Source organism: Myotis nattereri (assembly GCF_964212035.1).
Source record: "Myotis nattereri genome assembly, chromosome: 10".
Classification (NCBI taxonomy): domain Eukaryota; kingdom Metazoa; phylum Chordata; class Mammalia; order Chiroptera; family Vespertilionidae; genus Myotis; species Myotis nattereri.
Window position 1 is genome coordinate 82,391,982 of NC_138085.1, and position 15,317 is coordinate 82,407,298.

Genomic DNA, 15,317 nt, shown 5'->3' on the forward strand with positions numbered 1-15,317 from the left:
GGGGAGAGAGAGAGAAACATCCATGATGAGACAGAATCATGGATGGGCTGCCTCCTGCACGCCCCCCACTGGGGATCGAGCCCACACCCCAGGCCTGTGCCCTGACCTGGGATCGGATGGTGACCTCCTGGTTCCTAGGTCGACGCTCACCCACTTGTTCTCTATACCGAGAGGCCAGAGGGGTGCGTGTGGCTCCCTCAGAATATGTGAGTGCTCAGGGGACAGGCGTCCTTCTCATTGAGACTAGACCCGGTCCTATAAAGGTGGAAAAAGCCAAATAGACCGAGGAGGAAAGGCAGTGTGTCTCCAAGACAGAACACAGGCGTCATCCCCGGCCCCTGAGAGCGACAGGCATTTTCAAGAGGAAAGGACGAGGAGAGAGGCAGCCCTGAAGCCAGCGGAGCAATCTGAAGACAATGTGGTTCTCGAACCGATAAGTCAGCATGAGTTTTGTTTGCATCTTTGACAAATAAACCCAGGCCGAATGTGGGTTCAGGAAGAGAGGAAAGTTCTAGAAATTTGGGAGAATCAAAATTTTAGGAAGACGGGACCACTGAATTTACTTCGAGTTTCCTGATGTATGGACTGCTGTGCTGTTGCCCTGCAGGAGCAGATGCAGGGCTTCCGAGCGGGTCTGCTGCTGCCTCCTGTGTTCGCGCTGTCTAGTTCCGTCTACCTTGGGATGCCCCCGTGGAGCTGTGTCAGGCCCTAAAGGGCGACTTTCTGAATTTCAGTGTCTGATCTCAGGTTAGAGTTAGCCTGTAAGTGCTCAAGGATGACAGCCAGCCACCTGGGGCTTTTATTATGTGGACTAGAGGCTGGTGCACAAAATTCATGCATGGGGATGGGGGTCCCTCAGCCCGGCCTGTGCCCTCTCGCAATCCGGGACCCCTTGGGGGATGTCGGGCCTAAACCGGTAGTCGGACATCCCTCTCACAATCCGGGACGCTGCATGCACCAGTGACCATTCTTTTCATACAGGTGAAAGGTATCTTGCTGTTGTATGGGCAGCTACATTTTTTTGCCCTGATTATGAAAAGTAGTACATAACATGATCCTTCTGAGGCAGTAGTACCATTTCTCCCATCTTATGGGTGGAAAAACTGAAGCAGAGAGAAGTTAAGTAATTGGCTTTGTCACATAGGTATAAGTGTCAGAATCAGGGCTGACCACAAAATGTGCAAGCCCGAGTCCGTGCATGTCATCGGGGCATCATCCTGTTATTTCAGTGTTAGAGTAGCCTTGCCAGGTTTTAATTTCTAAATCTGAGACTGTTCCTAATATATAGGGTAGGTCCCTGGGCCTGGCCAGCGATCAGGGCCATCTATGGGGCAACTGGTGGGCGGGGTGATTGGGGCCCCCCCCCACTGGCACCCACTTTGGTTAACAGCCTGGTGCCGCCTGCTGGCCAGCCCCGCCCCCCGATCGCTGCCACGCCGGTCCCCTCCCTCTTGGGGGTCAGACACTCAACAGTTAGGGGCAGCTCCGGCATTAAGCGTCTGCCCCCTGGTGGTCAGTGCGCATCATAGCGACCGGTTGTTCCGCTGGTCGTTCCACCTTTCGGTCTATTGCATATTAGGTTTTTATTACATAGGATTGTTCAATGCCCTTCATTGTCAAAGTCGTTCCAGGATACAAGCGCATACAAAAGGCAAAATCATTGCCTGGGAACACTAATTTCATGACACATACCATTTTATGAAACAAAAGCAACTTGGCAGAGTATTCATTTCTTCTGAGTGGTTTATTCAAAGTTAAAAATAAGTTGGGAAGGGACATTTTCATGTTAGCGATCTTTAATTACTACAGCCATTTTAGGAGGGGAGAGCCATGAGGATGAGAACGCTGGTAGACAGTCATTTTATATACGTGAACTCTGCTCAATGCCCTTAAGATTTGGCCTAACTTATTAAAATGCGGTTGCTATATCAAAAATCCCTTTTCTACTAGCTATTTCTAATATAATATTACTAATATACTTTAAAACAACTTAGTTATTATTAATTGCATGCTGATAATCAATACTCCTGTGAGGTTGGACAGTTATCACTATTCGTACTTGACAACAAGATGCTTAAGGCACAGAAAAGTTAACAGATTTCTCAAGTTCACAGCTATTTAGTGGAAAAGTCAAGACTAAAATTCAGGCCTTTTGACTTCCAGACAAATTTCTTTCTCTTGGACATGTTCTATCGATTTTAACATTTAATAAAAGACCTCATTTCGTACTTTTCTTTTTTCAAACATTTATTTTCTAATTACAGGTGACATACAATATCATATTAGTTTCAGGTGTACAACACCGTGATTAGACATTTAATTACCTTACAAAGTGATCACCCCGATAGGTATTTTTCTTAAAAAATATATTTTTATTGACTTTAGAGAGGGAGAGAGATAGAAACATCAATGATGAAAGAGAATCATTGATTGGCTGCCTCCTGCATGTCCCCTACTGGGGATCCAGCCCATAACCCAGGCACATGCCCTGACCAGGAATCGAACTGTGACCTCCTGGTTCATAGGTTGACGCTCAACCACTGAGCCACACTGGACGGGCCCAGTAGATACTAGTCTGGTAACACTTTACCTTCTCTGTCTTGTTTGTGTGACTGTTTCTTCTTTTGATGATAAACATCATTTATTCTTTATAGAACCCCTCACAGTCCTTGAATATACCAAGTAGTCATGTTTGCTTTGAAAGAACTCAGAATGTGAGAGTCACCTTTATAGGGTGGATGTCATCTGAAATAGCACAGGGAGGCATTGTGTGTAATTAGTTCAATTCTTTCTCCCTTCATCACAGTTTAAGAGCTTCTGGTCTAATGAGCAGATACTAGACCGAAGGCCTGCGTCACACTGATGCTATCACCCCTGAGTTATTAGCTTAAAATATGGGTCTCCATTTCTTCATCGAACACGACGTGATGTAGTATTTTTAATCTGAGAAAAGTAGTTTCCGTTTTCAGAATTACATTGTATTTCTTGGGTGGTAATGAATAGATTTTAAGCCTTACCATGCACGGTTCTGAGCTCTCTTCTGAATTGTAATTTATGAAATATATAATTTATGCTATTATTATGCTCAAATAGTAAAATCAACTGCAACTCTTAGCGGAGCACGACCCCGGAGAATGAGGCTCTGGTGTGCAGGTTTGCCTCCTGCCCTTTCCCAGCGAGGGTCCAGAAAAGGCGGTAAGTTAACCAACGGATCAAAGAGTGCCAGGCAGGAAGAGGCTGGACTGACAAACTCACCGCCTCCTTTTCAGAGGGACGGAAAGGCCCAGAGATGAGGCGCTGAAGCTCCGGTCTTCCCACCTGTGCTGTGGCTCCGCCCGGGCCCGCACAGGACCAACTGACCGGCGGGGCACCTGGCCGCTGATGAGGCTTTCGGACTGGGTTTAGCTTGAGGAAGGAGCGTAACCTGCAGGCAGAGTCCTCGGGCTGTGGTCCTCTCTCTGCTGTTTGTTAGCTGCGCTCTCTCTGGCAAGTTACTCGACGTTTCTGTGCCTCCATCGCTTTGCTAGGTCAGGGTGGTCACACTAGGCAGAGCTATCTGCCGGGAGGTGGTGGGGTTACGTGTTGATATGCCTTTGAAACAGCCTGGAAGCACTAAAGCTAGTGGTTAAACTCCCATTCATTACTGATTCCTACAGGAAGTTCAGACTGTTAACCCTGAGTGTCCAGAACTCCCCAAGGCGCACCCCCCAGCTCCCCCCCCCCCCAGCTCCCTCCTCCTCAGAAATCTTCCAAACAGAAGTGGACACCTGCATTTTCCAGGACTCGAGTGGCTTAAGTCTGCGCAGGGAGGTCAGACACGGAAGCACACGGCCGCCCCCAGACAGGGGTGCACACGTGAAGTACGGCAGCAATCATCTCAGGTAGAAACTATAGTTTACCTTTAACCCTGCTGTTTGGCTTCTGTACTCATTTGCTTGCTAAAATAATAGAAAAGTTATTTTGACTTTCTGAATTATATAAATCACCCCATTCGATTGAATACCCTATTGATTGTACTGTGGATATCCCATGGGTTGTGGCCACACTGGTCTTAGGAAGCACATTGTCCTTCACCCGGAAAGGACAGCACAGTTATCCCAAGGTCAGAGGGCTCCAGTTAACGTGTCCCTGTTGACTCAGTGAGCCGGAGACCCCAAAACTAATTTAGATAACATGCTGCTTCTGCTTCTGTAAACTGCTTTTTTGCAAACCAGGTTCCTCATTCCAAACCTTGGGATGTAATCAATACCTTTGTGATCTTTGCCTATACAAATCCGGTGTTGGGGCTGGGAGGGCATGATGAGATCTGGGAGAGCGAAATGCCTCCATAGTCCCAGATTTGCAATAAATGTGACTCTTTAATTCGACTTCTTGAGGCGTCCTTGTGTGATTCGCGGGATACATTACAACACAGGGCCACCCGCAGACAGGGGTGTGCGAACGCAGCCCACGTGGGGGACCGGGATGGACGCTGGGGTGAACGGATGCTGAGACACCGCGCTCCTTCCTGCGGAAGGCGGTCCCTGGACGCGGGCAGTGGGTCTCGCCAGGACAGGTGAGGGGGTGCCCCCACCTGAGCTTCCCGCCCCTGGAGCCATGGGGCGCGAAGGTGAGTGGGAGGCGCACGCGGCTGAGCGGGCCCAAGTGTGGGCTCCTGCACCGCGTCCGCAAAGGGGCCTCCCCCCAGAGCCGTTAGACGGCGCCCCCAGCCCCCCAGAGCTGGTAGACGGCGCCCCAGGCGGCCCCCAGCCCCCCAGAGCTGGAAGAAGGCGCCCCAGGCTGCCCCAGCCCCCCAGAGCTGGTAGACGGCGCCCCAGGCTGCCCCCAGCCCCCCAGAGCTGGTAGACGGCGCCCCAGGCTGCCCCCAGCCCCCTAGAGCTGGTAGACGGCGCCCCAGGCTGCCCCCAGTCCCCCAGAGCTGGAAGAAGGCGCCCCAGGCTGCCCCCAGCCCCCCAGAGCTGGAAGAAGGCGCCCCAGGCTGCCCCCAGCCCCCCAGAGCTGGAAGAAGGCGCCCCAGGCTGCCCCCAGCCCCCCAGAGCTGGTAGACGGCGGCCCGCACGTCGGCCCTTTGTCTGGCGGCCACCCACTCCTTTGTCGGCCTCGTCCCTCCGGGAGAGGTGAGGGTGCGCGGACCTCCGGGGAGGAGACACGGGGTCGGGGTGGGGGGAGAGCCGCAGGCACCCCACCCGGGCAGGGGCCCCGAGAGCCGCCCTCCCGCCCCCAGCTGGTCCGCCCCCAGCTGGTCCGCCCCCTGCCCCTCGGCCCGGGCGGCGGGAGCGAGCGCGGCGGGCCGGCGCCCTCTGATTGGCCGCCGTTGTCGGGGCGCTGCGCCCCGATTGGGCCGCGGGGCTGTCTGGCGCGAGGGCGCGCGAGGTGGGGAGGGGGCGCGGCGGCGGCGGGGAGTCGGGGGCGGGGCGCGCGGGCGGCCGGGGACGCGGGCTCGGCGCGGGGGGAGGGCCCAGCCGGTCGCCGCCCCCGGCCCCGCCCCGCCCCGCCCCGCGCCGCCCCGACCGCGGGCGGCCAGGGGGCAGGCTCGCCGGCTGCATCCCCATCCTCGGCGTCGCCAGGCAGAGCGCGGGCGGCCGAGCGCGGCGGGCGCGGGGCCGGGCCGGCATGGCCACCACCAGCACCAGCACCACGGGCTCCACCCTCCTGCAGCCCCTCAGCGACGCCGTGCAGCTGCCCATCGACCAGGTACCGGGCCTGCCGGCCGCGCCCTCGCCGCCCCCTACGGGCCGGGACCCAGGGCGCCGGCTGGGGCGGGGGCTGCCCTGCAGGGAGGGGGCGACTCGCCTGGGATTGTCCGCCGGCCGCCTGGCACCGGCCGCCCCTCCCCGGCGTGCCCACCCAGCCCCCACCCGGCCCGTGCCCGTGCCGGGGCCGCCCGGGCCGGGGCGGGGGGGCACCGACGGGTGCGCGTGCCTGCTTGGCCCTGCGCCCTGCCCCAGCGGCACCCAGACCCGGGGCGTGCGAGCCCAGCGGCCGGCGATCCGGAGCCCTGAAGCCACTTACAGGGCGAGTGGGCACGGGTGTAGACGGGGCCGAAAATCCGGGTGTCTGTGTCCAGTGCGTGGCACTCACTGCCCCACGGGGAAGCAGGATGGCGGTGCCCCGGTGGAGAGCGAGCTGGACTGGGCGCGCGTGCCGTGGCGGTGACCAGGGGAGCAGGGGACAGTGTGCTTGGAGGGTGGCCCGTGTAGGAGAGAGGCAACCGCGTGGGGGAAGGCAGAGGTGATGGAGGAGAGTCACAGCGAGTTCATCATCCCGGGTTTCTAGGTGAGAAAGTTGCAACCTTGTAGCTGGCAGGAGCCAGCCCCCGTCCCTCTCTCCTGCCCTCGAGCAGGCCCGAGGGGAGGGTGGCGTTGAACTGCGACCCCTCCAGCTGGCATGAGAGGCCGGAGGGTCCGTGGGGTGGGCGCAGCAGCGGTCACTCCGGGAAGCAAGCGGGGAGGCGTTGTGTCCGAGGGACACTCAGGGAGGTGGCCGATGGGGACAGACGATGAGTTGCGCTAGCCCCGAGCTCAAGGGAAGAAGCTGAAAATTCTGCTGAAAGTTATTTCAAATGGACTCGCTCTCTAAGTGCTTGCGCTTTGCCGGGGAGCCTGGTCCACTGTCCTCTTGAGTGTGTGGTTGTCAGGGATGTCATTGGGGGTCTCACAATCCAGGGTTCCTCTGTACCCGGCTCCGTTTCACAGCCCGGGATGGGGGCCACTCCTGTGCCTGGCTTTATGACACAGGCTTCTGCCCTCCTGTGTGTGTGTGTGTGTGTGTGTGTGTGTGTGTGTGTGTGTGTAATCCTCACCCGAGGATATTTTTCCATGGATTTTTAGGGAGAGGGGAGAGAGAGGGAAAGACAGAGAGAAATATCGATGTGAGAGAAACGCATGGATGGGTTGCCTTCTGCACGAGCCCAGACCAGGGCCAGGGCCGGGGAGGAGCCTGCAACTGAGGTATGTGCCCTTGACCGGAATCTAACCCGGGGCCCTTTGGTCTGCAGGCCGAGGCTCTATCCAGTGAGCCAAACTGGCTAGGGCTGTGTGTGTGTGTGTGTTTTAAAAAAATATACTCAGTGTGTCCGAGTATAAAACATTTCTACCTTATGCTCAAATCTGAATTCTTTACTTAAATTTCAGTCATATCTGAATTCTTGCATTTGAGCCATAACTTTGGGTTCCTCGTGAACTGCCTGACCCTCACGCGTCCTGGATGGTTACAGTGTGTGTCGTGCCAGTAGATTAAAGCTCCAGAAGTGAAAGTAACCTTGTGCTGTGACACAGTCACCGTCCCTGTTTGTTAACACACTGATCCGAACGTGAGGCTTCCGGTGGAGGAGTCCTGTGCTCTGAGCGGAGCCCAGCGGTGGCCTTTCCCTGCGTTCGGTACCGCCCCCGGCCTAAGTAGGTTGCTGCTGGTGTACCAGCGAGCGCAGGGCCGATACCAGGTCAAACATTTTTTTTTTTTTTTGCTGATGAGGCGCAAGGTTTATTTTAGGGAGAAAGGTAGGTTCACATTCTCTCTGTCTCTGTCTCTCTCTCCCCATGACATGATGAAATTTTTCCTTACTGGGCTAACACCTTTAAATTTATATGAAGCTTATCTTTGAAAGGCGATTTAATATTAATGAGCTCCTTTAACCATCTCAGCCACCCGGAGCGAGTTCCTTCGGCCCCGAGAGAGGCAGCGGGAGCCAGGAGGCGGGAGGACTTAGAACCTGACTTCCCTTCTTCGTTATCTGGACAGTCTTCTGAACGCGTGGAGCCATTTGTGTAGGATTTTGAGGTGTTGTTTCTCCTATGCAAGTCTTTCCCCCCCAATATTATTTTGTATTAGTTTCAGGGGTGCGGCATAGTGGTTAGGTACTCGTGTACTTCACAAAGTGATCCCCCGCTATTTCCAGCACCCGCCTGGCACCATAGATAGTTATTACAATAGAGGCCTGGTGCACAGATTCATGCACCGGTGGAGTCCCTCGGCCTGGCCTGCGCCCTCTCGCAATCCAGGACCCCTCGGGGGCGGTCGGACTGCCGGTTTTGGCCCAATCCCCGCAGGCCAGGCTGAGGGACCCCACCGGTGCACGCACCCATGCACCAGGCCTCTAGTATGCATATAAGATCTTCGGTTAATCTCTTCCCGTCCTCCCCGCTCCCCCCTTCCCTCTGAGATTCATCAGTCTGCTCCATGTTTCCATGCCTGTGCGTTGAGCGTCTGCTCCCTGGTGGTCAGTGCACGTCATAGCTACCAGTCGAATGGTCGAATTGTTGCTTAGGCTTTTATATATAGATATAGATGATGTAGATGTAGATGTAGATGTAGATGTAGATGTAGATGTAGATATAGATAGATATTCCCTATGCTGTACTTTACATCCCCATGACTATTCTGTAGCTACCTAATGGCACTTCTAAATCCCTTCATCCAGTCCCCCAAGTCCCTCCCCCCTGGCAGCCATCAGTCTGTTCTCCGTATCCATGAGTCTGTTTCTGTTTGTTGGCTTATTTTTTTAGATTTCACATATATGGGAAATCATATGGCATGTGCCTTTCTCGGACTGACTTATTTCACTCAGCGTAATACTCTCTAGGTCCACCCATCCTGTGCAAATGGTAAGATTTCGTTCTTTCTGTGGCCAAGTAGTATGCCATGGTGTACATGCCCCACAGCGCTTTCACCCACTCACCTACTGACGGGCACGTGGGTTATTGTAAATAATGCTGTATTGAACAGCGGGGCACAGGTATTCTTCTTGAATTAGCGGAATTGCTGGGTCATAAGGCAGTTCCATTTTTAATTTTCTGAGGAGATTCATACTGTTTTACGCAGTGGCTGCACCCGTCTGCATTCCCGCCAACAGTGCACGAGGGTTCTCTTTTCTCTGCATCCTCGTCAGCACTTGATGTTTGTTGACGTACTGATGGTAGCCCTTCTGTGAGGTGGTATCTCGTGGTTTTAATTTGCATTTCTCTGATGATTAGTGATGTTGAGTATCTTTTCATAAGTCTATTGGCCATCTGTATGTCCTCTTTGGAGAAGTGTGTATTTAGGTCCTCTGCCCATTAAAAAAAATTTTTTTTAAAAGCAAGTCTTAATAATCTTGAATTAATGTCAACAAAAGCCTTAACTTTTTATATAGTGATAATAAATCGTTTCCAGCACTGAAGAGTTGACTTTTTAAAAATTAAAGCTCTTGGAATAACTAAAAACTCTTATTGTAAAATTGCAAAATTGCATCAATATATACTCTTTAGCCATTATTTTAAAATTGAGCAAAATAGAAAGTAACTTTTGTAATATGTAAATAATTGAGTCCACGTTAGAGAAAGCTTAAGAATTGGTTGTAATCAAATCGTGTGATTTAACAGGAAAAGGACTAAGTCAGGAAATGCGAAGTGTAAAAATATAACTTGTTAGTATGTGAATTTGGTATGAACTAATTAACAGTGTCTTGAAAATTTAGGAGGTTATAAAAGTAGTTGTTTGAGCCCTGGCCGGTTTGGCTCATCGGATAGAGCGTCGGCCTGCAGACTCAAGGGTCCCGGGTTCGATTCCGGTCAGCTGATCGATGTTTCTAACTCTCTATCCCTTTCCCCTCCTCTCTGTAAAAAATCAATAAAATATATTTAAAAAAAGAAAAGTAGTTGTTTGATCCCAGAGAAAGAGAAAGGACCGTAGGGCCAGAAAAATAGTTTAACTTTTTTACTAGAGTGTAGAATTTATGAAATGATAAAATTAATGGTACCCATGGAATACAGGGTGGGGCAAAAGTGGGTTAACAGTGGCTCATTTGTAAAAGAATGCAGTAATTAAGTCGTAATCATACAGGCGTAAGCTTTGTATGTTGCCTACTCACAACTGTCAACTTACTTACGCCCCACCCTGTGTAAGAGCAGATATGGGAGGGCGAGGAGGAAATAATGTTTAATAAGAAGGCCGGGCAAGGAGCAGGCGAGAAAGATCTCGACTTAGACCCCTGCCTGAGTAATCTTTCCTGGAACTCCAGGTGTCCTTGGGGCAGCCGCAGTACTTGTTCAGCCGGCCTTGAGTTTAAATAAAAAGCTGGTAGCAAGGGAGGGTCTATGATGCTTTAAAATAGGACACGTCTAGCACCGATGTTACTGCCCTCGAGGCCTTCCGTTCCCGAGGGCTTTCTTTCTAGGGCGGTCAGCGTGGAAGGGCTGGGTGGAGGGTGGCTTGGGCTAAGGGAGAGCCTGTCGGAGCAAAGAAGGTGCCGTGAGGACACCCGATACCGGCCAACCTCCTTGCGTTCCTCCTCAGTTGCTGATGTGGCGCATTTTCAACAGACCCCAGAGGGCGGGCCACTCGGGAGGAGGATCAACCTAGTTTTGATAGTGTTTGCACGACCTCAGCCTATTGCTTCTATTGCACTGGATTGACCCGCGCCCCCGAGTTACTGAGCCTGCTCTCCAGCCCTCCCCTCCCCTCTCCTCCTGCCCTCCCCCCCTCTCTCTTTCTTTCCTTTTTTCGGGGAAGGGGGCAGGGTTCTGAAAGAGGTGATTTATTAGCCCTTTTCCTATTGCAAAACCAGCAATGCAGACACCCCAGGTGAGGACCACGCCGGAGATGGCAGGCTTTCTTCATTCGAGAACATGCTCTTGACGCATCCGCAGGCTGACCCAGCGCGCACGGGGGGCCTGAAAACACGGGGTTATAGTGGACAATGTGACATCACACCGGGGGCCGGGTCATGATGACCCCCTGACGTTTGCAGGCAAATCAGCTGTCATTTCGCGCTCAAGTTGCTAGAGGGCCAGACCACTATAAACAGGAAAGCGGGCTGTTGGCCACGACAGTAGAAGTGATTTTTTCCTGAAGATATGGGTAAACAACGCGATTTAACGGCCTTTGAACGTGGGGTACATATCCTGACCTGTTATTTGTGTATGTTGTGAAATGATGGCACACTCAGGCTGGGGAACACCCATGAAGTCGCATCTGTCAAGAAACATCGTTTCTTTCTCTTTTTACCATGTTGTTTCCTCGTTTCCCGTGACGCTGCGCTCATTGTGACACCAGAGTCCGTTTCCCCGGTGACGTGACGTCAGCATGGCGTGCCTGGCAGAGGGCCAGTTGGGGATGATGCTGGGCTGGGGGGCCCTGAACAGCCCTGTTGGGGGGCAGGGTCATTGTGTTAGGGATGACATGCTCTACTTTTTGGGTGGGAAGAGGGAGACTCGGATATTCTGAAAGTTTCGGAGGAGGAGAAGATGGGAGGACAACCTGCTGTATGCTGCAAAGTCTGCAGAGTCAGGCAGTAACTTTAATGGGCACCTCTTCACAGCTTCCACATTTCTTTCGCTTGCATTGTATCATCTCATTGAATCCTCACAGCACCTTCTGAAATCAGATAAAATTCAAGGCTTGAAGTCCTGAGCTTCAAATATGTATGTATTTGACCTTGAGTAAAAGGTCAATTTTAATTTATAGTCTTAACGTGTGGCAAATAGTTGCGGCAGAGCGTTGTTTTAGATCTGGGCTGCCCATGTATTTTCGAAGGAGAAGGTGGGGGGAGAGGTCTTCCGAACACAGACCCGCTGGGTGTCATGGTTGGGGCGGAATCGCGTGTGTATGTAAGAGACGTGCAGAGGCCTCTAAAAAAACCCCGTTTCCTTTTGGGTCAGTTTGCTGACTGGCCTTTTCTGTATATTTTCACTGCATCCTATGTAGACAGTCCGTGAAATGACATGTTAGGGAGGAGTTGGTTCAAACCATCAGCCTCTTGAATCCTCCTGCAGTTCTGTGCTCCAACAAACCCATTTTATGGGTAAAGAAATGGATAAAGCTCTCAGGATTGAGCCTTTTCAGAGCAGGGCTCTTAGCTGCTGGGGTGCTCAGTGGATGGAGTGCCCCCCCCTGGACCGAGTCAGCCCCACGCCCAGGGTGATGGCTCAATCCCTGGTAGGGGCGTGCAGGAGGCAGCCCATTGATGCTTTTCTCTCATCGATGTTTCTATCTCTCTCTCCCTTCCTCTCTCTAAAAAGCAATAACAATATTTTTTTTAAAAAAAGGAGTGGAGCCGGTGTGGCTCAGTCAGTATCTGAGCGTCGACCTATGAACCAGGAGGTCACGGTTGATTCCCAGGCAGGGCACATGCCAGGTTGCGGGCTCGATCCCCAGTGTGGGGCATGCAGGAGGCAGCCCATCAATGGTTCTCTCTCATCATTGATGTTTCTCTCTCTCTCCCTCTCCCTTCCTCTTTAAAATGCCTGAGCTATAAACATACTCCCTCCGCTACCGCTGCCTCACCAGGTACCAGAAAGCCAGCCCCTGGTAGTTGGGGTTTCTCAGGGCTGGCTTTCAGGGAAGTCATCACAACCCGCACTCGGTTCCTGCCTGCAGTTGGGGTGACAGGTGGGGTGCCACAGCCACAGAACTTGGCAAGATTTCCTTACAATCAAACAAGCCACAAACAGGGCCCTGGGCACAGGGGTCATCTGGTGATTTGGGAATGACCTGGGTGAAGCCAGACATGGTGCTGTGGTAAGTGTGTGGGTGCGGGAAGGGGGAGGGGAGGGGAGGGACGGCGAGTGTGGGGAAAGGGAGAGCCAGAGCTGGGAGCGCTGACGGGCGTGGGTGCCCGCTCCCTTGCTGGTCACCATCCTGACCGCGCTCCCCGCCCGTGCCCAGCGCGCCTGGCCTCTGACCTTTGCTGAACGCCCGCGAGGCGGCTGCTCTCTAGTTGGAATCTGTCTTCTGCTTAGTGTCTGTGCACCCGCCAGGGTTCTGGCGGCAGGCGGGTTGAACTAGGTAACCAAGGAGACCTTAAGAACCACTTAGCACTAAGCTATGGCGGGTTAGGGAGTCAGCAAGGAATACAGCCGTCTCCCAGTGCCAGCCCCCCTGGGCTGCAGGGGCGAGGAAAGGACCCCAAGCGGGGCTGTAGGGGCTGCCTGCCCGGGGAGCAGGGGCCGCCAGAGAGGGACCACCAGGCAGCCTGCGGTGGACTTGAGGGAGGGAGATGGAGGGAGACGGAGGGAGAGGGACACCCCCTCCCGTCCTCCTAAGGTGCCTCCGTCAGAGGGCAGGTGGGTGCTTTGGGCATCGTAAAGGGGAGAGGGGGTCTGGGGGGCATTGAAATCCCGCGGAACATGACGACTGGTGTGCGTGTGACAGTGTTCCTCACGTCTCTACCTGATGCTACAGAGACAGAGCCGACGTCCGGCCCTCGGTGCGGCCTTCCTCTCTTCCTTCTCAGCCGGCACTGAGAGAGAAGAGCTGATTCTCGCGTCCGCGTTTTCCCGGGTCCGGCTCCTTTCCCAGCCGTGCAGGCGGGGCTCGCGGGCAGCCTGACCCGGGCTGGCTGTGAGAGTGCGGGCTCATCAGTTCCGGTGCCTCTGAGAGGCGTGTCTGCGGCCACCTGTTTCAGAAGACACCTCCTCCCCCCGTACCCCCCCCCCCCCGGTGACCCAGTGACCCAGCTGGTTAGACCTGCCCCATCTTTGCCCCCTTCCAGCCTCTGTTGGTGCATCAGGTACACACGCACTTGGGGCGAGTGCAAGTGGGGACTTCCAGCCCCGGGTGGGGGGCTGGGGGGCAGCCTGCCCGGGGCGGCCTCTTACTTGCACCCCTGGGCACGTCTGTACTGCGGCCGGTCCTGCCGGGGACCCCCAGCTTCTCCTCGGCGGAGCCACGCCCAGTGTCGCCTGCGCCCCTCTTTCTCGGGAAGGACCTCAGGGGCTCACTTTGGGGTCTTTCCACGGCCCCTTGTCAGATGTGAGTCCTTCCATTTCCAGGACGCAGTGGTGGGCGCCCCCCCTCCCCCGCTCTGCGGCCCTGCCTGTGCTCTCAGCTTCTGCTGACCTCACATCTCCCTGCCGAGCCAGGGGCCTCGGAGAACAGGGCCTCCTCTCACTCAGCCCGTCCCTCAGGCTGAGGCCCCCCTTGTGAGAGTGTGTGGGGGTTAGCGTGACAGCGTCTGCGGCCTCAGGTTCCCACCGCCACCTGTTAGCTGTGTAGTCTTCACCTTGACCTGTCTCCTGTAGACCTCCGTGTCCTGGTCTGTGAAACGGGGCACCGGTGGGCCCTGCCTCATAGGGTGGTGGCCCTGGTTTCCTGGTCTGTGAAATGGGGCGGCGGTGGGCCCTGCCTCCTAGGGTGGTGGCCCCGGTTTCCTGGTCTGTGAAACGGGGTGGTGGTGGGTCCTGCCTCAGGGCTGTGGGCAGCATGAGCAGGGAGTGCAGGGCGAGGGCGGAGCCCTGTGAGAGCCCAGTCAGTCCTGGTGCTAACTGGGCCGTTTCCGGGGTGCGGAGGGCAGGGCACCGCGGGAGACGTAAGCCCGTCCCCGAGGTCTGGTCCGTGGGCGCATTCCCAGCGGCCCCTTGGCAGGTGTTTGGTGTCTGTGTGCCGGGTGGGCGCTGGGCTTGTGGGACAGAGGACGGGGCTGCCTGCCCCATGCCCTCCAGCTGGGCACTGCCTGCCCCCCAGGTGCCCTCCAGCTGGGTGCTGCCTGCCCCGTGCCCTCCAGCTGGGCGCTGCCTGCCCCGTACCCTCCGGCTGGGCGCTGCCTGCCCCGTGCCCTCGGGCTGGGCGCTGCCTGCCCCGTGCCCTCGGGCTGGGCGCTGCTGTGCCCGGGCCACTGCGAGGCTCCCAGAGGCAGGCCCGCGCTGAGGCTGACGGAGGGCGGGCAGCAGGTCTCCTAGGGAAGCGACATGAGCCCGTAGCTGACGTCAGCCCTCCAGGAGCTGCTTCTGTGGCTCTGTGCAGAGCATGGAGGGTGCGGGGAAATGTGGCTGATGATCCAAAGGGAATGGAGGGCACTGAGGGCTCCGCATTCTCGCTGGGTGGTTATTACGGGGGCTGATACAGGGCATTGGCATGAGGCCCTATCGGCGCTGTTATCAGGACATTCAGAGAAGGAACTGTCTTTATCCGCAGAGAACAGGGCTGCTGGGCTCTGCACTCTCCCTCAGCAGGGCCTCCAAAGGGCTCCTTGGGGTTACACCCCACGTCCTCCATGGCCCTGCCCCCCGCCAGTCCAGGGAGGCCTGGCCTTGGCCGTCAGCAGGTGCCATCGGCGGATCTTCCGTGGGTGGCCAGTGTCTTGTGAGTGAGGAAGCCAGGGGACCCCGCCCCCCCCCCCCCCCCCCAGCCAAGCCAGGCAGATGGACGACACTTCACAGGCCCGGGCCTCCAGCCGGCTTGCCTTGCTCCTGTCTGGGCATCGCACAGCCATGAGACGTCCTTTCTGTTTAATTTGTTACCCATAGAAGCCGCTTTCGTGTTTAAAGGTTTTCTGTGCCAAACCAGGTGCTTGTGCAAGGCAGCGTCACAGATAACACGGCTTTAGGCATATTCCAGTCACG

The 15,317-nt window shown here is 55.2% G+C and overlaps 1 protein-coding gene across 2 annotated transcripts in view; it reads left to right on the forward strand.

The window, feature by feature from the left end:
• Positions 1–5,520: 5,520 nt before the first annotated feature.
• Positions 5,521–15,317, forward strand: part of MBOAT2 (membrane bound glycerophospholipid O-acyltransferase 2) — a 58,250-nt gene continuing 48,453 nt past the window's right edge. Inside the window, exon 1 of one of the 2 annotated variants that reach the window (XM_081100577.1) lies at positions 5,521–5,694. In XM_081100577.1, coding sequence (XP_080956703.1) covers positions 5,614–5,694 — 81 coding nt within the window. In that variant the 5' untranslated portion in view covers positions 5,521–5,613. The remainder of the gene's footprint in view (positions 5,695–15,317) is intronic. The other variant, XM_081100576.1, reaches the window with a different exon arrangement.